This window comes from Diprion similis, chromosome 1 (genome assembly GCF_021155765.1).
Source record: "Diprion similis isolate iyDipSimi1 chromosome 1, iyDipSimi1.1, whole genome shotgun sequence".
NCBI lineage: Eukaryota > Metazoa > Arthropoda > Insecta > Hymenoptera > Diprionidae > Diprion > Diprion similis.
Window position 1 is genome coordinate 12,207,538 of NC_060105.1, and position 25,281 is coordinate 12,232,818.

The 25,281-nt window shown below is 36.4% G+C and overlaps 1 protein-coding gene across 5 annotated transcripts; it reads left to right on the forward strand.

The window, feature by feature from the left end:
• Nucleotides 1–504: 504 nt before the first annotated feature.
• On the forward strand, nucleotides 505–25,281 carry LOC124406774 (REPTOR-binding partner). 5 transcript variants are annotated; one of them, XM_046882403.1, is made up of 4 exons: nucleotides 505–695; nucleotides 16,465–16,556; nucleotides 23,207–23,408; nucleotides 24,632–25,281. In XM_046882403.1, exons 1-4 carry the CDS (start codon nucleotides 657–659, stop codon nucleotides 24,734–24,736), a joined length of 438 nt encoding a protein of 145 aa, XP_046738359.1. In that variant the 5' UTR covers nucleotides 505–656; the 3' UTR covers nucleotides 24,737–25,281. The 5 variants fall into 5 exon arrangements, with proteins under 5 accessions (XP_046738359.1, XP_046738441.1, XP_046738523.1 ...); XM_046882485.1 differs by having other exon boundaries at nucleotides 506–695; nucleotides 16,465–16,558; nucleotides 23,212–23,408; XM_046882567.1 differs by having other exon boundaries at nucleotides 506–695; nucleotides 16,465–16,558; nucleotides 23,287–23,408.

The window sequence follows — 25,281 nt, forward strand, 5'->3', positions numbered from 1 at the left end:
CAGAACATAAAAGGATCTAGCACAATCTTCGGGATATCTGTTCGTGCTCGCTAGAACCTTCTCAGTCTTTTAAGTTCCTTGTAGTTGACTATGATGGCGCTACCAGCTGGAGAGCAAACGACGAGATACCTGAAAGACCGAGAGCGAAATGTACCTTGCAGAACAAGCAAACATGCATAAAACGCGGTAGCGGATCAGCTGTCGGTAAAGTCGCCTGCGTGTCAACTGATCAATTGCGAAGTGGTTTTGCAACGATATTTCTCATCTACAAGCCCATTATTGTAAGATTGCAATAGTAAACACGTGAGAGAATTTGCCAGCTGCACCAAATATAGGAAGAAGGAAAAAGAGATGAAATATCGAGAGAGATGATGACGGACGGCCATTTATCGACGCTTGATGAATCGTGAGGCACGTGATCATTGCGCGTCACGGAATAAGGTAGTAAGCATGCTTGTCAACCGCCAGCAGCGCTGCATGACGTAACGTATTCGACTGAAAGACCGAGGGCCAGCTGCATGACCTTGCGGTGTTTGTAAACATACACACGTTGTCTCTCCAGTGTCTAAAAGAACCAGAGCAATAGGCTGCTGACAAAGTGATCAAGTTTTATCTTGGGACGAATACCGAATACTGTTCGACGTACGATTTGAAAAATGGAAGTTGAGCGTATGTGCACCGTCGAAAACGAATTGGTGAGTAGTTAGTCTTAAACCTCGAGCTGACAGCAGGTCGGCATGTATCGAAAAGTTGCGAAAAATTGGCAGAAGGAGAAAAAAAAGACGACAAACCGGAACAAAAATAACTCGTATTTAGTCAATGACGACAGTTGTCCTTCGCTTTAATTCGATTTTTAAAAACAGGCTCATCGAACTTGTTGAAACGTATTTTGCGGAATTTTCCTATTGAGCTGTCGATGTAGACAAAGGGCGTGTGTCTGTCACTTGTACGTTAGGCAAGGGGTGATGTGCGGCGGAGGGAAAATGCAAGGGGTGATGTTTTTCGTCGGTTGGCTCCATAGATCCGTCTGGCTCCCCCTCCCCCCCCCCCCACACTCTTCGTCCTCCTTGCACATTCTAGCACCTGTCGTCTGCTTGCCAAACTATAAAATTTACATTTTTGCCGATAGTTGTCGCTGAAGGACTGCTTCGTTGTTTCTGTATTTAATATCTACAGAGATATGTTTGTACATTTGCACACGTAACTCGTGTCATACTTTTTAAGATATATTGTCGAAGTTAGTGACGTCATCGTAACGATTCATACTGAGGAAAAACCGTTATTTCGCAATTTTCGAACGGTTTGAAATTCAGAAAACCGTAATGAAGCGAAATATACTGATATTTTGCAATCCTACGTCCTTTAAAATCATTGTGAAAATTAGAGAATAGTGATTTTTTCTCAACTTTTCGATACGGTAACGCTACTAACTTCAACATTGTTTTTAGACTGAGTGTCACGTGGTTTGGTATCTCATTACTTACTCATCGGACGATGCTCACGGCGCATGATTCGTTTTCACGTTATTATTTGTCAAGTTCATAACAGCTACAGGTTTAAAATACTGAATCGATAGCTATGAGCGTTGTTCTATAGGTATTATATGGTATCACCGTCGGTATATCGAACAGATTTCTTCATTCGCACATCGATAAGTTTACCTCGGTTGGTGACAAATTACATTGCATATGAATTCCGTTAGATCCGACTTAAATATTTTAGCTCTCCGTGAAACTCAGAGCTAAAATAATGGATCAACGAGTAATTCGAGTGCATGGTACTGTATTAAGTGAAAATATTAATACAAACGATTTTTAATTAAATATTATTCCGTTCAACCCATAGACGTATATTACTCTTATATATATAGAAGGAAAACAGATAACACTCGGGTGTCTTTATCTAGGTATAATATTTATGTAGAAAAGAGGTCAGCTCTCAAATAGTCTTGGAATAATTGGATCGTTGACTTCTGAGAGCTAGAAGTGTTAATATTTTCACATTTTATTCAGCATTACATGATTTATTATGTGAACAGGAATAAAATTTTGGGTTTATTTTTCCATTTCGTACAAAGAATTTAATTCTATATCTATTGTTAGATTTTTGAAAATTCGAAAGTATAGTATGTAATGAAATTAGAAGACAAATTAGTATTGTATACGGTGAATGTGACTGTGAATAAAACTGCATAAAATAGAATGAAACAAAATAATGGAGGTAACTCAATATAGGTCTCGTAGAGACGCCCGATATTCACTGAATTTGCAAACAGCTCGTGTCCGTATATTATGTATATATGCAGCTCTATCGATTTTGAAGCATTCATCTTATTCAAATGCATGCAATTGCAACGCAATGCTGTACGTGATCCGCGTAGAGAATGGACAGGATACGACACTGCATGTCAGCGTGAATTCGGCACTATAGTGATACTTTTGAAAATAAATTTGATGGTAATTCCTAAGTTTAGTTTCTCAAATTTTCAGTATCCAATAATAGCACGTTAGCTCCATTGTGTAATGAATTATGGTCACATTCAGTGTGCATTGAAAGAGAAGGAAATGGAAACTTAATATGTATGATGCCATCAAACCTGGTAAACTACAACAAATGAATATTTTTTGAATATTTAACCACGATTAAGTAAAAATGTTTTGGGAATAATGGATTTTCTTTGATAATAAATGCTTCCCAACCTGAAATGTTCGTCAATTTTTATCTGGATCTATCGTTTAATGAGGTTTTCTCGTTCCAATTAGTGTTATGTGAATTGAAAATTTCATTAGTAGGCAACCGTTAAATATTATTAATAATTGATTTTAAATGTTATAGCGAATCTGCTTTTGTACAAAAATCGGGCGAACACATAACATTTTTTTCCAACGTAGCCCGAATAGTGCTAATCTAGTTAAAATGTTTCTACCTTCGATAATCGACAGCAAATTCGTTGGATGCGATCAACATTGGAATAATGCTCGGTCATTTGAACAATTATCGGAATCCTCGTCTCGAATATCTGCAATTCAATTAAGAAATTATTGATTAGATTGAAAGAAATAAAACATTTTCACGTGAATGGAAAACCCACTGATTGATCAGTCGAAATTCAGACTTGACAATATATCTTGAGTAATTTTCTTCAATTGCAGATGAATGCGAATAATGTAATGTTGACTAAAAAAAGAAGTGTCTACCACCTCGCTCTACTATTTCTAGTTAATATCGTTACACAAAAACTAGAAATCCTGAAAATTTCGAATTCCTTTAAATCAGGATCTAAGTAAATTTTAGAGTAGGTATTCATCTGAAAACATCCAAAAAAGTTTCTTCTTATAGTTTTAATTAAAGGACCAAGTTTCTCCAGAGCAGCCGTTATCCAGCTATCAAGGTTGGGAGTCAAAACTTGAAAGGATCAATATTGCGAATATCAATACATCGAAATTTCAAACATGCGAAAATAAAATAACGAAAGATGAATTGTTCGAAATCTTGATTTTTGAAAGTGTCGCTGATCAGACCGCCTACCACCCAGTGACTCAAGACTGACCCTTCCAAGTTTCGACCCCCACTCGCTATCAAAACATCTGCCTTCCCGCGTAAATACGACTGACAAGGTAAAACAGTTTATCGAGCGTCGTCGCGTCGGTTAGTTTCCCCGAACGCGGTTTAAATTTCGAACGTCGCGAGCGGTTCCCGCTTTCCTCGCGGGCGGCGCGAAGCGGGATGCGTAAGCACGCGTACCGTCAACCGTAAAACGCGTGTCTCACACACGCGCACTTTGACGGCAGAGCGCGCGACGGTCGTAACCGTTTCTACTGGCTTCCGTCAACGGTTCACGCTCTAGCCTTTCGTTTCAACTGCGCAGTTGGCGAGCCTCTGTACGACGCGGAGCATTGGTAAGTCTTCTCTTTTTACCGCATAATTCTCAAACTTTTTTAAGCGGCGGGGGCCGGAATGCATCAGGGTACTGGAGGGTGCCGGGCGCCCCCAGGGTGACTTCCACTGTCAACCCAATTGCTACGCTCCTGCGATCGTGCGGCGCCCATCTCGAGGGCACCGGCCCCTTAACCGACGCTGTCAATAACCCTTCCTCTTCCGCCTTCGGTTTGTTTTTATTTTGCTCGATAAACCGGCGCGCAATTGCCTCACCGTTTGTGAGTCTAAGCCGGCCGCAAATTATCTCTTTTTGAGTTAAGTTTCATTTAAGCTTTGGATTCCCAAGCACGCTCAATCCCCTTGCTCTGCAACTGTGAGACGCACTAACTGCACAACTCCGTTTACGGTATCTACGCGCTGCTTAAATCCGCCCCACCGCGACGTCCCTGACCTGATTTAAAATTTATTCTATAATCGCTCGTGCAACGCAGCACCAACAGCGGGCGCGATAGGAGCCAGTATGCAGTTTTTCGTTGCATAATCGGTTCATCCAGGTGGTCGAAAAAAGTATATATCGAAGTTACCGAACTCGGTGATAAAAAAAAAAAATTTTTATTTCAATGAATGTGACTTCACTTGATCACACAACCACTTTTACCTGTATCGAATAACATTTCTTCAATTAAAACAACAAATTTATTCAATGATTTGAGTTTTATTTTACGGGTAAAATTTTACCCATCGTGTAGCCTGTTTTTCTACAACCTACTCCTAAACTCAGATTAATCTTAGGATGGTTACCGAAAAATTTTTCTCAGTCGGTTGACATTGATTTGCTTATCTCATCAACCGGCTTGATAACAACTGCGATGTGCTTATAGGTTCACAGTTTTCCTATTTCGTGCAACGTGCAATGAGAATTCGGCTTCTCGAACCACACCGCTCAGTCGTTCTCTGTTTTTCGTTGACGTGCTTCATACTATTAAATCTGTAAAAACGTTGCATACCAACAAAAGAACCTTTTTCTCACTACGGATTAAATTATTATACGTCTTAAGCGTTGTATATATGATGTATAACATATTCTTACAAGTATATGCATCGCTTACTTTTCTGTTCGTTATGTTTGTTGTTATCATAGCCGGTACACGTTCCGTAAGGTTGGTGAGCTACGTGCGCCACTTTACGTGTGTACAGCATCAGTTAGGTGTTTGTACATGATACATTATCCACATGTATGGGCGAGGCTGAAGTTAGTAACGTTAAGGTAATGAAACATCAGCGAAAAAATCATTACCCTACAATTTCCGAATAACTTTTAAGAAGTTGGCTTTTAGACATATGAATATGATTTGTTTATCATTGTTTCAAAAGATACGGAGTAACAATTTCTCCTAATCATGCATTGTTACAGTCACGTTACCAACTTCATCCTCATCATGTATGGTGAATAACCTACAGGAATACCGGATGAACATATTGCGTCTGCTATGAACTGGATGTTCGTTACCATTATTACAATCATTTTTATTGCGTTATTGTTTCCAATTTTTCCTTTATGCAACTCCGTATCAGTCTTTAGGTCTACGTATTATAACACGTCAGATTTTCTCTTAATGAGGTCATTATCGAATTTCTAGAACAAGAAGAGTAAAATTTTCAATCACAATCGGACGTTAAAAAATCTTCGTAGTAACGTGTGTAGGATTTGTAAACCCTATTTTGAATTTATTATATTTATATATAGTAAAATACAAATTGGTTTACCTACCTAATCCTGCTTGACTATACATTCTTTTTCAATCCAATATTTTTTTCTCATCTATAAATGATATTCGTTGGTATAAGGCGAGAGAATGAAATGTAAGAATTTAGGGATAATCCAGGTAGAATCATACCACATATGATGATGTTGCAGTCTTCAGAATAGGTTAACTATTTCGTGTAAGAAACGATCTTGACCGAATATCTGAAATTTCTTTATATATAGATAGAAAAAAATAATCGAATTTCAAAAAATCGTAGCCAGTTTTCGAATCCTTTTCTGAATTAAAGTCAACAGTCAATTGTTAATTATTGGCACAATCAGATGATAACTTATCCTTTGTTCTCTGTGTTCCTCACAAGAATTTTACCGAAAGAAGCTTTTTGAAAAATGCAATTTGGAAGAAGTTTAGCTCTTTACACACATATGTAGAGGAAATGGGCGCCTTTCTGTGAAATTGCGGCTGCGGCACCAGTCTTATTGTAAGCCATGGCAATGTGGACATGGATGCATACATATATAGTGCGTGTAATGTATATTATGTGCATGCATAAGCTGCGGAGTCAGACGTACCTGCAGGAAGAAACGACGTAATTTTAGTCCCATACCGGCGGCGGTGGGTATGGGTTATTATACTTGAGAGTTACACGAGAGGGTGGTTCTCTCTTATTTCAAGAAACTGAAAAGTAATTTTCATGCTTGGAGTTTGTACTTTACAACCGTGTAGAGATTCTTATACCAGCTCAATCCCCGCGAGAGCTTGAAACATTTGAATTACTAGTAGGCTATTCGGAAATTCTCTTAAGATCTCACCATCAGTAACGGAATTTATATTCATTCAGGGTTTCCTTTTTTAATGTGCTTGATACTTTTCTACTTTGTGCCTGAAATTTGAATTCCGAGTATTTTTGTCGAATCTCTGTCACCGAAAATGGGTCATTTTTTGGACGTTATAAAAATATAATTTTTCTCATAAAAATTGAACCATTTCATATCACTCGGTACACATATTGTGATTGGCAAAAGGTGAGCGAAAATGGGTCAACGTATCTATCGATAACAATGATTTTTAAAAAATATATTTACTATCTTTGATGAAACAAAAGCGAGTTTGAAACTATATTTGTAGGGTAAAATTCAAATAAATGTACCAATGGTTGGAGGAACATATTTTATGTGGCTTTTTCGCTTCAGTGACGTATAGGCCCAGATAATAATTCCATAGTTGACATAATTCAATTTTACGGTGCTAACTTGAAATCATTTTTTGAATATTTAATTCTTTTCAATTATCAATAACAAAATTCAGCCATTTCATGTCGTCGATTTAGGGTAACTATACTAAAAAATTTCAATCATTTTATCCATATGACTATATCATCTTCCTAATGAAATATCGATAACTCAACTGTATTTCATTTTTTAATTTTGAACTTGCTTGATATATCTGTTGGCATATTCGTTTCTTGCTTCAGTCCAGAGTGATGACCTGCATTGATTAAATTATGATACCTTCTCCGAGCTTTCGCAGAAACAGTTAGAGACTTTGCCGGGCTTCCAGTTCCCTCTGGAATCCACCTTGCGAGATTTGTTTACCGTGTACTGCACATGTTATATCTTGGCAATGCTCGCTCAAATAGAAAACTTTACCGACTTCAAATTTGAGATTTGTCTGAAGCAAATTTTCTCTTTCTCTCTTGAAAGCAAAACTATATCCTAAAGCATTCTTTGGAACCGATAGATTTTGGATAATGAATTGTCATTCATTTCGAAGTATTAGTAGCTGCCAACTTATGACATTTTTTTTTTTTTTTTCATAAACATGACCGCTCTAAGATAAGATTTGAATTGACATAAAATGTTCACTCTTACTCAAAGTTTGTAAAAAATTTGAACTCACACCGTAAACAATAAGGGTGTGTTTTCAAATTTAAACAAAATTGAGGAAAATCAATGAGTGTAGAAAAATATGCTTTGAGATGTTATTATACGTTAAAAATAATTGGTCCAAAAAATTTCTCAGTCTAATATGAAAGTCAAAATTTTAGCGCTTTCGACCTGCGCGACAATTTCTCGCCGACACTGACTCTGGGTTTGTTCCTCGTGGGTCAATTATGCGCTACGCTACGTATGCGCCAAAGCAATTTGAAGTCCAGTATTCTCCTAGGATTCCCAAGCTATCTACTACCTAGTCTTTCCATAGAGTTGCGTAAACGGAGTTCGTATAATACATGCATGTATTATATATGGCACCAGCAATTCCAAGCCGTGAGGGAATATATTCATTCATATCATATGGCTGCCAATTTCATATCGTGAAATATACGTCGTGGTTCCATAAATCGTGATTTTTTAACAGCAGGCTAACTTTTTCAAACTCCGTATCTACACAAAAGTAAATAGGAACACGGATAATATTTCAAAATTTCGGAAACGTGTACAATCAAATTTTCAAATTTTAACATATATGCTTTGTTTTGCACTACAGTGTACAGTCTTGATTCTCTCCAGATACATTGCATATTAAATAATTGTCAAGTTTGTGAAATATGGGTAAAATGTTCTGACAAATCGATTGCTGCTATTTATTTTGTTATAAAATTATTCTCACGTGGCTAGAAATACGCCAATTACGAAAAAAAAAATTGTATTTCTGTAACATATACAAAACATCTCAAAATCGTTGGAAAAGTGTTTCTTCGCTCAAATAAAGACATTTTAGTCAATATTTTCATTTTAAAGTGAACGGGTTAGGCAGCAAATGCAACTATTATTTCCCGATTAGAGCACGTGTAACTCGTATTTGACTGATTTTGTACCCGGTACTTTTTTTCATCCACATTTAATGCTACTGTTACGTTGGATTCCTGTCTTGCCAACCTGTGGACCGAGTTTTTGTTCGTATTCTATATCGGTAACAAATACTGTCGATAAGAAAAGGTTATCTACCAGTTCAAAAGGTAAATATGCCAACTGTTTGACCAACTGCAGGATTTATCGTAGATTTCCACTGTATCGCCGGAGAGAAGATATTTCTCTCTAATCGTGTTTCATACAAATATGAAACACTCCGTATTAAATCAAACTAAACGATGCCATTTTTTCCTAACCTCTCTGGATTTATCGTTCTTCTAAATCAATTGCGTATAACGTATTGCGAGGGTCAACCATTACATTTTTTAAATCAAGTATTCCTCTACAAGACTCTTCCTGAAAATTCTGATCTTACCGTTTTCATTCGGAATAATGTGCACAGAGGATGCTCTTGAAAATTCAGTCAGCAGCATTTTTGGATTTGATGGTAAAGAAGAATAAGATCGTGGCTCTTGGTTCAGACAAGAGACGGTTGATTCTTCTATAAAAAAAACATCCGTTTTGAAATGGTTCTTACATCACCGGATTGCCGTAGAGCTAAGATCCATTTCGAGTATAAAAATGGCTACGGGTATTATAAATCTTTTGCATTTTAATCTCATACGCAGTTTTTTTTTTTTTTTTTTGATTGCAGATTATATGCAGTGCAATCTATTGAGTGTAGCAAGACAATTTGCAGACTGTTGGTTTCGGCACATCGACTTTTATAGCTAATCAAGATATTAAGTCACTTTTTGGACACATTATGATAGTCAATCCTACTTGTATAATCTGTTGACAATTGACAATAAAAGAAAGGAGATACTGAGATGCACGTGAATTGAAAAATTGTTATTTTTTTTTTTCATAGTATCCCACTGTTAAAAATTTCCTCGAACTGGCTAATTATACTTGACTCACATCGGACAATATTTGTTGAAACACTTTACATTTTGAGGGTTGATCATATTACTCACGAAAATCGATGTACAAGTGAACTTTTGCTGTGTATATTTGTTTATCACTCTCAAACACTGTATGGAAAAGCAGCCATGAGATTTAACTTTTATTTACACTATTACTGTTCGAAGCAGTCCGTTACTAACTGGTCGCAGCCACTATTATATTTGAAAACATACGAAGTAGTTTTACGAATTCATTTTCATATTTTTCTGATAAATTCAATGCGAAAATGACCCAATATTCTTAATTTTATCTTGTATATTACTCAAGTTCTTCGAATGCAATATCCTTGAAGTCACAATTGGAAAAGGACCCTTACTAAACCAAAGCAGGTATAATAAGAAGAATAAAAGCACTGTAAAAATTTAAAAAAATTACGGAACCTTTGAAGTTGTTGAAGTTGTGACAATTCCAAAATACTGCGTGTGCATTTCTTCGGGCAAAGGGATTTAGACTGTGAAATGATGGCATTTGAATTTGATTTCTCTTCGAAGGAACTCTCTAAAATTCATGAGAGATACTCATCAACTTGTTCTTGTAAAAATTTATCGACGATAAGTTTTTCAGGATCTTGGCATCCTCTTTAGCGAATGTATGTAAAGATTATAACAACAACAACAACAATTAGCATATCTTACGGAAAATCTGATTTACAATATCTGACAACTTTGCATAGTTTTATAATTAACATTACCCAAATTCACAAATATTTCAGGTTAATGATGTGGAAAATTTTACGTAGACTCGTTCAGATTTAGTTTATTTACACACACTGTCGAACAACGAAGCATATTGAAACTCGGATTCGTTTAAAAAAAATCAATTTCCAAATAAGTGTATACAGAGTCTTGTAAAAAAATGTGGCTCGTTCCGAGCGGTTTTAGAGAATATTTTTTAATCAGGCTCGTTTAAATCAACCCTCGTATCTTTTATCCTGCCGAGCTATTTAATTTAACGATATAAAAGAAATTTTACTCAGTGAATTTTCATTATTAAAGGCTTTACCTGACCCGGTTAGTTAGTTCAATATTAAATGCAGTGAAATTTTCTTCACCGTTATAAGGTATACGTGCTCGAACGCTGGTATCTTCCGTCATACCTAACTTGGATTGTACGTGTATAATATTTTTTACGTACACAATTACTCACGCAGGTGTATGTAGATCCTCTTCGCCCTTATTCTGACTACGGAGGACGTGATTCCATTACAGGATATTATTTTAATTGCCTTAAGCTTAAACTTAACGTAGCATATAAATTCCTTCTCCACTTTTTCGTTGCTCTCTTTCTATCACACTTTATCTCTTCCTTTTTCTCGCTCTTTGTCTCTCTCTCTTTCTTCTTATCATTCAATTTTTTCTTATTTATGTTTACATTTTCACATTATTTTTTACATCACAAGCCATACCAATCCAAGAATTACTGGAATTCGTAGTAAGTCAAAACCTGTAAACAGACTCTGTTTCAAAGTTATGAATTTGCTGTGTAAAAATCACTCGATTTGACCTGAAATTTCAATGGTTTTGATTAAGGGTATGTCAGACCTCTGTCTAATCTAGCAAATCGTATTTTACAATTCCTGCTCCTTCCGAGTATCAAAATCCTTTCAAACTGTGGCAAATGACAGAGCTTACGATTGTGCTTGTGGTCTGACCGAAGAAAGTTTTAAAAATTTACGATAAAAAAATATCTTATGTAGCTGCAGTGGCGTATCTTAATTTCGACTTTTCTTAGTTAACCTATAAGCACAATCATAAGCCCCATCATTTCTCAAAGTATGAACGAATTTTATTATTTCTATCTTTCCTTTTCTGTTAGTTTTAAAAACGCTTTTTTAACTAGCTAGGTCATATCTCATTCACACGGGGAATCTTCACCGATTTTTACCTGAAGAATCATCTGTTAAAACGGCGACTAATAATTTTTTTACACCCGGTCCATGAAAAAAGAACATAAGCATTCTTCAACTGTCATTAAAATACCTACTTCTACGTATATTTTATTACAAGACCAAAAATTCCGAGGGCCAATCAGTACTGCTGTCAAGTAAATGGATCCTTAGGGCACAGCCGATGAATTTTTCAAGTTTCTGCACAGCTTATGGCGGTGGTGGTGCTCCTGGTGCTCAGTAAGTGAGGAATATATTCCCCTTCGAAAACCTTGAACGTGAACCACGAGGAAACTAATAGATAACCGTAAACCGAAAATGGGGCACTGGAGGACCCCACAGAGTGAAAGAAGAGACATTTTTTATATCTCTTGAAATATTTAGGGTGACTTTGCATATTTCACGACCTTCGGTTTGGCCTCAGGATACTGTCCAACGCGTGGAACGGGTCCTTAGAAAGTCAGTCAAGTCGAAACTGTTCCCATCGACCGGGCATTGACCGAGAAAATTATCATACCAAATTTTCTCCAATAAAAGGAACGTTCCTTACTTTTTTCAACCCAAATTTGAAGCTTCCTCCTTCGTTTTGGTCAATTTCCACCATTCATATTCTTCTCGTTCATTCTTCCACTCCCTCCGTGCTTGTTTATAAATTACCTCCAATGTGACGCCGTCGATCGTGTCTTTGATCACGGCACCAGGTTCACGTCTCCGAACCTAAGATCTTATACTATTTTTTTTTTTTTTATCCTTTTCTTTTGGGAGTAACGACTTCTTGATCTACGTCAGCTGTGCCTGGGGACCAAAGATTGGAAAAGAGTTTGGCAATCTATCCGTTTCCCCTTTCGCTCGTACTGCAGTGTAGCATCGACAACATAGGGACGCTACCTAACGTTACAACTGTGTTGGTACAGATTCGTGATAGAAATATAGCAGGGTCTCGAAGAGTATAACCGCAACGCGAAGTGGAAAGATAAAGATTTTGAAGAGATTTTAATATCAGATAGGATTGAGTCTGAGACATTGCAGAAGGTAAACACTAGCGCAGCTGAAGCAGGATGAAAACTTATACTTTGTCACCGTGAGGTAAAGGCACCTGCACATGTATAATCAACCCGCCGGGTGAGAACATCTATAGGCGTGCAATCTTCCCAGATTATATCTTGGATCATATAACGTTTTAAAAAAAAGTTAATCTTAGATTCTCGGGGATATAAATGCGGCCGCGGTAGTCATTCAGCGACTACGTGCCCCGAAGGCCTTTGTAAATTTTAATGTTACTCAAAGCTGAGCTTCACGGTGTATTGTTGCTGCAATATTTATGGATAATACGGCTGTACGCAAAAAGCATTCTATTACTACATAAAGGTTTATTTATCGGTTGCTGGACACGCGGATTGCGCGGATTGCGACTAATGCAGTCGATTTTACCCGAAGCCCCCACAAGTAGCTCTCATTTTCTCGATTCGGGTCAAGTGTTCACCAACCGATAAATGAAAGTATAGATTTTGGACAAGGATTTTCTGCTCCGAATATACTCCTACCTATATAATTTTTATATACACGGAGGGAAAGGATTATTTGAGTAGAGTGATATTCGATCGATTCAACTAAATGCTATAGTCAATTGTTCAATAAAATATTTTTGTCTGATAAAATACTTCGGACAACTTAATATAGACTTGAATCAAGTCTTTGCACTTCAATCGTTTTGTTTTGAACATATGTGATTGTTGTATCAAAACAAGTTGAGCTGGTTCTAATTCATGTTTTGTTGAGTCATGAGTTCAGTGGTTGAAACAGGTAATGAATGTTGTTACAAAAATCTTTCGCATTGATTGAATATTAGCGTTGTTCAAGCTGACAAAACATTTCCTTTGAATGATAACATTTATAGTTCTGAAGAGTAAAACTTTTTCGAGATTTACCCTATATTTAAGGGATAACATCCGAAAACTCAATATTATACGTGTAAAAGTTTAAATTGAACCCGCGTAAATAGTTTTAGATTGTCTGTCGTTAATATCAATTTCGATGATTCGATACTTGGTATCATGCCAGTAGGTCAGATGACAAACTTATCTTGGGTTATCCGTATTTACCCTCCAGCCGACTACCCGTTTTTATAACTATCTCTGTCGCTACTTTCGTAGCGAGAAAGTTCGCCACCTAGTGGCCATTTATAGTACTGGTATACTGATGTTTACGATCAATTATACATTCTCTACTTCTTTCAAAGCATCTGGTGTTTCTTTGACCTTGTAAACAAATTAGTGCAACTGGTTCAACCCGTTACGCGAAACAAGCTCCGGCTAGATCAACAAAGTAAGGCATTCAATCGAAAGAACTGGGGGCAACAATATACATAAACTACAAATGAAATGGTATTTAGTTGAATTAATTTCAGAAGTATATAAAAAGGTTCACTCGAATGAATACATTAATCGATCGCGACAAGAAAGGCTTGGATAAATCATTTTGGCAAACGAATTAAATCGAATTTGTGTAATTGAAGTCATCATATTTGTAACAAGTAAGGGATACTAGATTGAAGTGAACGGACTCTTAACAAAATCTCGTTTGTTGGTTTAAGAATTCCTTTTCCTTCGTGTACCTAGTATCTAGAGAGAAGACTAAAGAAAAATTTCAACACCTCCAGTAATGGTACTTGAGTCACTATCATGTCCTGTGCAAATGCATAATTTTTTGCACCCTTTGCGCCAAATGAACAATCGGTATATTAAGTCTACTCGCAATCTATCCTGGATCTATTCACGAAAATTTATTCCGATAATCAATTACAAATATTACGTAAACCCTTTACAAGGTTACAGAAAATTGAATGCGGTACAGGGCTCGGCGGAACGAAATTCGCGTGAGGGAAATCTTCGCGAAAGTTTCACCGACGTCTAAATTTACCTATATGTGTAAGAGTTTCACCCCATCCAGTCCCCTGCTGCTTTTGTACTTATTGATTCGAGTGCACTTTCGGGACTTGGCGTTTTAGATTTACTAGCCTGGGTATTTTCTCGATGGCTGCGATCGATATTTCCATTTAGGAAATGTGCATAGGTGAAAAATTGCTATTGAATCGGGAATGAAGCGCAATATAATGAACGCCGATTCTGCAAAACTTGAAGTGCTTGAATGATTCCTGGGTATGGCGTTGATATCGGCAGCAAAAATTTTAGGGTTGGATCCGAAGTAATGGCAGCAATTTTGGAGCCTCATTTCGCATTACGATAACTAATAGGGTGAGAGACAGGCTGTTGTTATACACTAGGCGGAAGATTGACAATCTGGTAATGGACCGGTGGATATTGTATGGAGGAAAAGTAATCCGGTGTCGACGTCTGTTCCGGACACCGGGAACTAATCAGTGACGCCCTAATTGCCAGACCGTACTCCGTTCGTCTTTGCCTTCGCCTTGCAGGACCAGATTAGAACCCTTTGCTGTTTCTCGCGATTCTGTATTTGCCATGTTACACCTGGCAAAAACTGGGCCATTATTCCATCCTCAACTTTGCAACCACGGGAATGATCGCTGCAACGATTTTATTGGTTTGTGATGTTCCTTCAACTTCTGTATTGAGCTTGTTAGTCTCACTTTCGGACCATTTTTCTGCACATCGAGGTGCCAGGTTGAAAAGTGATCAAGTCGTGTGAAATTGGAATGATCACTTTGATCTCCATATTTTTTTCTTAAATACTTACGTCTTCAGGGTTACTTAGTGGAATTTTTGATCATAATAGCGAAACTTCAGTGAGTTATGATTCGTTGAGGAGAATCATCCAGTTTCCGGTATTTTGTTGTTTGATGATTTTATTTCATACTCAAAATTGCATTTCGTTAAAGATAACTAATTTGCCTTGAAGTATGATAGTAACAGAATATCCCAGATTTTTCAAGTCACTTGAATTAATATCTCCGTTTCTACGCAATGATTTTTCATGCGGGGTCCCAGTGACCCCGGCGTGAAACCGCAGGAGATGTGCAGCGTAAGGGTTTAGATACTAAGGGATGAACTGTGGTCCTCTCGTAATAAATTTTAAAATTAGTTTAGAACTATCCAAGCGCGTTATTTAGCGTGTGGAATATTACTTGAGCAGTGCGAACCGGCAACGCATTCATTTGAGAAGAGTCTTCAAAACCTGGACGCTCTAAAACCGTCCCCTGTTTCAGTATCTATACATATATGTACGAGGAATACTTACTCAAGAGTCAAGAGATAACACCAAGCTCATATGTTTCACTTAAGGGTCTCCACAGGCTCTATGTATCCTTTCGGCTTACGCGATATACGAGACCAGAAAATACTCTCCTACGATTTTATACTCTTTGTGACTTACGTACCCGAATCTAAGGCTCTTAATGCATCCATATAATATTAATTTATCCCCGCGAGAATCAACGATACTGTTGATCTGCATTTCACGTTCTGACCTGAGTAAATTCCCAACCACGATTGTGAAATCACTCAAATGTTTCCAATACGAGGCTGGAGCTAGCAGCCAGAATTAGCAGCCAAACGTTCTAATGTTCATTCGAATAAGGTAGTGGGGTCCGAAAATTACAATTTTGTGAAATACCTTGAACCCCAAATATTTTTACAAAATTATGATGATAGAAGTGAACTGCATTTTTGTATTTCAAAAAGTTTAATATGTTTTTCTGTGAACTCTGGCTGTTAGCTTCAGCTTCATGTTTCCAATCGAAATTCTCGCTGATTTGAAAAAATAAGGACAGTATCGATATTGTCATTTTTATGATGACCTTTTAGTTCTTATTTTCCAAAGTTTCTAGTGTCCTTTTCAGTTCCTTGAGCAAATTCCTTCGTGGTCATTGTTCTAATTTATCCTGTGGATTTTGAATTCACCGTTTATTCAATTATGGAAACATTCAACCACGATTATTATAAAAATTTAAAAATTGTAGGATCTCTTTTGCAAAGGATACTTCAGAAAGTAAGAAAAAATCAACAGATAATAAGAATTTTTCTTTCTCACAAATCCAGACCTCTCATATCACACAAACCGACATTAGACGTCAGACTTGAAACTCAAAAAACTGGTTACACAATTTACTTATCTGATGTATTTTTATGTATTATTTCAGGACGGATCCCGTGGCGATCGGAAAGAGGGCGGAAAGCGGGGACGCAAGCCTGGCCGGAAGGCGTCCGACAAGGGAGATATGAAGGCGAAACTCGGTGCGTAGATCCTCTTCCGCTTGTCAACTCGTCATTTTTTTTCTCTCGTTTTATTACAGATTTTTTACCTGATTCGATATTCTTTACATTATTCAAATTATTGCTTCGTCATTTAAAGTATGCTCGTCCTTTATCATCGTATCCATTTTTTTTGTTTGTTTGTATAAGTGAATAACATTTAAATTAATTAACGGATTTGTAAAGTAAGAGCTTTCGATTTTGAACACTTGAAGCAAACTGTTTCATTTTCGTTTGTTGAAAATATATCAAATAAAAATTTCATGAAATAATTCACATTTTGCGAAAGAAATATTGTCTTTTTTGAATATATATATATATATATATATTATAATATAATAAATAAAATAAATATAATAATAAAAATAAATTATCAGACATATATATTATATATATGTTATTTCTTGATCCATTGTATCTTCAACTTGACTATTCGTACCGCATGTCTGATAATTTATTTTCAACAGACTTTAAAAACTGAATGAATAAAAGAATAATAATCATTTGATTATGCTGAAAAGCACGTTCCTCATAACAAGAAAATCTTGGTGTAATCCTGCGCGTTGAAGCTTTAAACTTTAGAACTCCACCGCAAGAGCTGAGCTCGGCTTTACATTGAAGTTTACCCCGAGTTAACAGCTCTTCGTAGTCGATAGTGCTTTGAGAGTAAAAAAAGGTGAGAAATTCAACCGTAGGAGAAAAAAATCTCGGAATCGATTATTTATTGGATAAAGCAATTGCATTGGGTTTATATACATATAGCTCTCACTTTGCAGATTATTCGTATCTGCAATAACATTCGTATGAAAACTACGGCAGACCAGAATAGTAGAAAGTAGAAAAAAAAAAATGGTAATATTTCTTTAAACAAGTTTATTTGCTTCGATCAGAATATAATAAAATTTCAGACATTTCAGACAAATGAAGAAACATTTAATCACGATCATATACGTTCATTTGACATTAGCGTTTAACTTGTTTCACCGACGATCAAGTGTGAGAATAATTTGAAATGCATTGAGTAGAAATTATGTCAGAATAATCGATCAGCGCGAACGCTGACATTTTTCATGTGCTATAAATGCCGAGATAAATGCCTGCACCTAAATTCAATGCTAACGATAAATTAAAAATAATTTAAAAAATTAGTTAAAGTTTGAAAAAATAAAATCCAATTCAGCACAAAAAAAAACCATCGTTTTTTGCTGGGGAATTTGCATTTTTTTCAACATCAAACAAATCCTAGTTACTGTCAGGTAAAAAATTATACGTTTGCTTATTTTGACATATTTTTACATTTCTTCGTCTCTAGAAACCAAAATTCAAAATTACAGCGAAACTTCTGTTGTACTTTGTTGAAACAGCTGTAGATACAAAAGATCTAAAATTTCTTTCAGATATGAACACTTTGCAAAAAAATTCTTCAGATGAGTCAACATTTCTAACTAAATCGCTGATTCCAATGTCAAGCGATGAATCAAACATCGCAATCTCAATATACATAAAAAGCGTGTTCAATTATTATTTCAAACATTCGACTTACGCACATGAAGGTTATTGACCAGCTTCAGTTTTAATCCTAAGTAATCCACATACTTCTGCATGAAATTTCGGGGATCAGGCGAACAAACTCGTTGGCAATAGTCAGAATTCGCGTAACAATTCATCTTACCGTTAACACGAGCAACTCCATCGCTACTGCATAGTCTTTAACTTACTTTTGCATTAATTAGTACTTTTCACAGAGGATTACCCGTGCTAATGGCTAAATTCTGTCGACGGAGTTAGAAGCTTTGAAGTTCAGCCGCGTGGCTGAGCATGAATTCCTCTGAAGATACCAACCCTGGTGCCGATTTGTAATTATACTTACGGTCTAAAATCTGCAATTTTACAATTTTCATTCCATTTCTATTTCTTCTGCATAAATTTTACTCTCCCGATGAATATTTATGCTTTTGTGCTGTTCCTTCGGCTGTTTTGACAAGACAATCAGTCGAACTATATTCTCCCTCTTTGTGAGTGGAGCGTTATTTAGCAACGATGCTTTGTGAAGTTTTCTCATTCTTAGAAAGTTTACACAATCACAAGGGATGGTAGAATCAAACTAGGGATTTTCGCAATCTTCTCATAGAAGTAAAAATATTCATTTTCTCTTCTATATCTCACTAATTGTAAGCGGAAAATTAGGTATTTGAGAGCGGGGTTAAAATTGCGAATTTGAAAAGTTCCAAAAGTGCCAAATTCCGAATTTTTGGTGGCAAAACTCAACCCTCATGTGACCACCACTTCACATTCTTATATAAATAATTTTGTTAACATTTTTTTTCGATCTGAGCTTCCTGATCCTCGCGATTCAAGTTATTAGAAGCTATATTCGTATTTAAACGTAGAAAAAAAATTGTTTTACTATAAAAACATGGCGGTTGAAAGCACCCGAATACCTAGGTACCCACTTACAGATGAAAAATGATTCAATCACCAAAAATTGGCCTGTAATGTAGCAGTTATTTCACCACTAGAATTGTATCATGTTTTTTCAATTTCGTTTCAAAGTTTCTTTATTTATCTATAAAATATGATTCCTACTACTCTAAGTATAGTATTTTTTTCATAGAATTAACGCCACACGCGAATGCTGTTTCCATTTCATCCTTGCCCTTTTTCCGGAAGCTCAGAACGTGCTTTTCTCTTCGCGTTACTAATGACCGAAAGGCGTACATGCAGTAAAAAGTTTTTTCCTCTCACTGAATTTATTGCTATAGCTTCACAAGACTAGGTATATGTATATATATATTTCATAAAGGGTATACCAACCAACCAACTTACTTGCTATCCTGATTTTCTTCCAAGCAACGAATCTCAACTTACAAATTCAATCTTGACTTTAACTTTAACTTTATAAGCGTCAAAAAAATTTTCTGCTTTATCATAACGCGGAATAACTTTTCTCTCAGAATTGTAGATTACACGCATCCAAAGTCGCCAATCCAAAAGGACTAGTTACTCAAACAATTACAGTCCCTAATATTTTCTCACAAATTAAATATGATGATATTCAAAAGAATAATCGCGCACTTTGTTAACTGATAGGGTTAATCAAGTTATTATCATTTCTTTATCGTAAATCATACAACTTGTTTAATTGTATAGTATACCTCAGAGTCGAACTGTTCTGAGTATCATAGAATTTTTTTCGTTCAATTGGTGCCACACGCGACTGTTTTTTTCTTTTTACCAGCCCTTTTCCGGAGACCGGGGTCGTGCTTCTCGCTTCGCGTTAGTAATGACCGAAATGCGTACATGCAGCACAAACTTTTTTTCTCCCTTCAAGATTTATTGCTACAGCTTTGCGAAATGCGATATATATTTCTTAGCTTCCAACCAACCGACTTACCTAGCAGCCCGCTTTTGTTCCGAACATCGCATCCACAACTTGAGACTTTAATTTTAACTTTTGCTAAAATAACTTCAAGAAACGTGTCAGAGAAATTTTCTGCTTTACTACGGCCCGGAATAATATTCCACTGAAAATTGCACCAATCTGGATCTTCTGCCAATTGACACGAGCAACTTGTTTAGCCTTCTGCAGCCTCAAGTTTGCAAAATTGGACTCGAGGGCGGTCGAGTTATCAGGTTAACCTTTCCTACCAGAAACTACTTTTTGCAAGAGTGCCGTGCGAAGGCAAAAGTTTTCACCTCAAAGCAGAGAATCATAAGTTTACTCGTCATTTCAATATCATCATCTTATCGGCTACTCGTCACATTTTGTTGACGAAAATTTGATTACTTTCTATTTTGAAAAAAGCAAGGCAAAAACAACACGAGTTTCGTTAACTCGATCGGACGGTACATTTTTTTTTTTTTTTTTTTTTTCTTTATAACAAATTGCTTCTACACAAAATGACTGCATCAGATTACGATGAGAGATCAGAGTCCTTATCGCATCTATATTCCAGGAAATCCTCGTGTGGTCAATTGTATAGAGCTGACTGTGGGCAGCATAGTTTTTCCTACTGAAGTGAGCATGCGTGAGTTTTATTGAGTGCCAATTAAAAAGGCTAATTGTGAAACGAGAATAAGAGTGGGATTTTTTTTATACTCGAATCAGAGATGAACGTGGAGGAAAATATTTTGTTTTTCATGTAGTATTTCACTGAAAAATTGTTTGGCCTCTAGATCTATATGAGATTTTAATGTGTATCAGTGATGTGCGAAATTGCGGGCGGGGTTGAAGTTCCGAATTTGAAAAGTTACGAAAGCGCCTAATTCGATTCCGAATTATTTGCTGGCGAAACTTGAAGTAAAGAAATTAAACTTTGAAGAAACAGCAATTCCAGATTTTTAAATATCCTCATTTTTGCACTTTCGGAACTTTTCTAATTCAGAATTTTAACCTCGCTACCAAAATTGTCGTCATTACACGAATAGAAATACATCACGTTCTTCTTGTGCATTCAATACGAAGATCTACTTCCCTGCATATTTCATGAAAATTCATCTCCATCTGCTCAAAAATGCTCGGATTTTGAAGAGGATTTCAAATTTTCTGCGCTCTTTATACTGTTATTATATGTATATCAACCAATTATCTTGTGACTTATTTTTCAAGCTACTATTTCGAGCTGGCAATATACTAGTTTGAAGTATTGACATGTATCAATTAAGTACTCCAACTTCCCATCAAGCACTTCGAAATGCAGTCATTCTCTCGTGACCGGATCCACACTAAAATTGCAAATCGGTGTAAGAGTCTCAAAAATATTTTTAATGCAATATACGTTTTCTTGTTCATTTTGACGTGCAAAACTTTTTTTTTGTGAGCTGTAGTAGTTTTATTGACCTTTACTATTGATCTTTCACGTGATGACTGATCTTTAGCGTGAAAATAAACAAACAACCAAATAGCAATATCCGCAAGTATTTACAGTGTTGGATAGAACTGTGAGCTATAAGGGGTATTGGATGAAATCGAGAGAGTCAACTACCATGCGGAGAGCCAGTGCAAATTCAACAACGACTGAAATAAGCCGCTTAGATTAGCATAAATCTTAGCATTGAATTAGCAAAAAATCGGTGCCGCAAACACACACCATTTAAGCAAAATATTCATTCGTCATTAATGAAAAAAACGAGGTTTCGAAGGCTTCTGGAACTGAAAAAAATCCTAATAATATCATGACGAATAATATTCGAATATAAAATGTATTCACTGGTTAATATGGTTACAGCCGAGGATTATTTATATTTTAATTACGTGGTTGAATCAAAAATTCTATCAAGTCCGTCAGATAAAACGTAGAAAAATAATTGACTCGTATTTTTGCTATTTTTAATTCAACGTTTATTAACAAAGATATAGCAGTTTGAAATTGACGCGTGACGTCACAATGTGCATAGATAGATATAATGAGTGAGGGTCAAAATCCCGAAAGACCAAAAAGTAGACTGCTCGAAAACCCGAAATTTTCGAGATACGAATTTTAAAACAACGGTTATATATCTGTTAATAAGCATTGAATTAAAAAAAAAATACGTGTCAACTATTTTTCGTCATTCCATCTGACTGACTTGATGGAATTTTTCATTAAACGACTTAATTTATTTGCGAACGAAGCATCGTTTTTCACCATTTATAATAGAACTTTTGTTCTCGCGTATGCGCGGCGGAATTATATTTTTCAAATACGTCTTAACGTCAAAATTAATCAACCATATTGACAATGATATTTAATTTTTGTTTGAGCCAAATTTTAACTTGTATTCTAAAATAAGAATTTCATTAAGATAAAGAAATGACAATCATCATGCATAGGGTTGATCATTTATCCGCGGTTATTTTTTTACCCATCTCCCATCACTAATTATTCCCTGGCGCTTTGTATCCCAGGAGACTCGAGAGACAAGGTATGCATTCAGTGTATGATTAACAGGACGATGAAACTCCAGTATAACCTGTCCTGCAGGTGACGCCTGAACTATATCTCGTGTTTAATGGTACAGGGACGTGTGCGCCATTATACGACCTTTTTCCAAACGCAAATGTGAAAAGGCGTACTTTTCTCCTTTGTATTCGGACAGATTGAAAACCGTTGAGATTGGAAGATAGATCCTCATTGATCGCGTGATCAATCAATGAAAAAAGGTTGTAAGCACTGTCGGCTATGTCGTTTCATCGCCAACGTCATGAAAAATAATCACCTTTACTAATGGTGTAAGGTCGCATGTGCCCGCACACGACTCTTAAACAGTTACGTTTGATATTGTTTCTTGAGAAAGTATAAAATCTTAAGGATTCTCCTCGAAATCGATAAATCCTTACGTTTCAAAGAATGTTACAAAAAAGACGTCACGATCTTACACCATTTGCATATGCAACGAATAAAAAAATATTTTTTTGGTGCTGAAAGGGCGTATCCACCAAACCTAAGACCTTTTACCTTTTTTAAGGTTCTGAGTGCTTTTGTAGCGAATACCGCTTTTACCAACGAATTCTCCGTTTTGGCGCATACGTCTTTGTACCATTGAACACGCTCTATGTATTACAATAATTTTCATGGGGTGGGTCTTGTGTGTGTACCTATGGGCTGTGGATCCCGCTAACCATCCCCTTCGCTTTCTCGTTGTCTGCACCGCAGGTTCTCGAAGCTACTGCAAGAGGGCCGCCATCGGAGCTCCCGATTTTAATTCGAACGCAACGTTGCGTGTTGCAGAACGCAGCCGGCAGAGCGCGCGCGAATGTCGCGCCAGGAAGAAACTCAGGTACCAGTACCTTGAAGAATTGGTTACCGACAGAGAAAAGGCTGTGCTTGCGCTCCGCAAGGAACTTGACACGGTACGTCTTTCAACCCGACAACCTAGAAACGAGAATAAGAGAAAATGGGCTTTGCTGCTTCTTTCAGCCTGAATGGCGCGAGGTTTTAGGTCAAGTTGGCTTCACGGGATTGTAGAAATGACAACAACTGTCCGTGATATGTTGAACCAAGTAACCAACGCAGGTGCCTAAAGGGTCTCCCAACTGACGAGCAAAAAAAGGGTTTTTTCGAGAATTTTTTTTAACAAGCTTTAACTGTAAATATTGATTTAGGCTTTGTTATGCTTAACAAATGCACTCTCGAATTATAATCACTTTTTGTATACGAAAATCGTAGTTTAAAATCAGTCTCAAAAAAAGTAGGCCTGCGGTGTTGATGATTTCTTGGAGATGGTTAACCTGGAACAAAAAAATCGAACGGTTTCAGATTTGGCATGTTAACGGCCTTGGAATGAATCATACAATTTTTCATATTTGCAAAATTAACAAAATAGCGGACATTTTTCGAAAACGTCGAGGAAGACTGCCGTTTTTGTCGTTTTTTGCATGAAACAAATATATTTGAAATCAAAATTTCAAAAAACTTGTTAAAAAATATTGAAAAACCCCTTTTTTTGGTCTTCAGTTGGGTAGACTCTTTGAATCCCTGTAGTTTATAGTGTATCGAAAGAACTTACAGTACCTCTTATCACGAGGAAAGGATATGAAGAGATCTAATGTCTATCTCTTCAGATCTTTGAATTATAAATCATTAGATTAGATTAGATGAAAACAGAAATTTTTATGGAATATATCGATAAACTAGAAATAGAAAATAGATTTATGAAGATAACGGACATCAGTCCAAAATATTTTCACTTAGCCTTTGAGTTACCAGAATATAGATTCTCAACGTCTTGTTAAAGAGAAGAACGTATTTTAGTTGGTAGCTGGCAGCTTCTCCCATGGGTCGTTAACAATTTTAATTAACATCATTTAAATAGATGACAATCGACGAGTCCTTCAAAGTTTTAGAAAGAAACTTTCAGCCTGGTTTATTCAAATCCGCTTTCAAAAGACAGACCTTCGTCTCAACTTGGCCCACAATTTTTGTTTTCTGAATCATACCAAAATAACTTTTTGGTTTTCTGGAAATCACGAGATGTGACGTAACTCACGAATCGCGATTCAACCGTCAAAACCTTATACAACCAGCAGCTTCTGACATTATGTGTCTTGGAAATCGATGTTCCTTTTTGTTTCAGTATCAACAGTGGGGCTTGGAATTGGATGCAGGGCGAATCCCGGAAGGATTGCAGGCGATGCTTGAAGAGGTTGGAGCCCTAAAGCAGGAGAAGAACAACAATTGAGAGTCTGATAAATCTATTAATGCATCCCTGATTAAAGTTCACAAAAATTTTCTTCACATTTTATTTGTTCGGCGGACTTTTGCCTCTGTTGAAGAATCAAAGATTATAGACTCTTGGACATTGAAGGGGAAATTTCTAAGCCGAGAAATCTCGAACACACCTTTAATGTCTAGCCTTAGAATATGTCGCCTTTCAGAATATAAATTTCATAAAAAAATGTTAAAATCTTGCAAAGTCATTTTTTTATAAAGTATTTTACATATCGTTTAGCTTACCAATTTACCAGGGATCGATTGTTTGTAGTGTAATTTTTTTTATTTCTATCTTCTGTAAGTTTTATAAGCTTAGACATAATCGGATTACCATTGTTAGCTAGATTGTAACTGTTAGTCAGGAATTCCAGTTTCTTGAATATCGATTTTCGTCTATTTTTTATATGTTGACAGTTACGAGGTTTATCAATGTTGCAAATTAAGATGAGTTCGCGAGTTGGATATTATTATCTTTGTATATTATTGTATATGTAATATATATCAAACAAAATC

What these genes read in the sequence shown, in the direction of transcription:
- LOC124406774 (XM_046882403.1), top strand. Translation starts at nt 657, where the DNA reads ATGGAAGTTGAGCGTATGTGCACCGTCGAAAACGAATTG. An exon ending in GGAGATATGAAGGCGAAACT is followed by an intron (nt 16,557 to 23,206) that starts CGGTGCGTAGAT and finishes CGTTGTCTGCAC; the next exon opens with CGCAGGTTCTCGAAGCTACT. An exon ending in TCCGCAAGGAACTTGACACG is followed by an intron (nt 23,409 to 24,631) that starts GTACGTCTTTCA and finishes TTTTTGTTTCAG; the next exon opens with TATCAACAGTGGGGCTTGGA.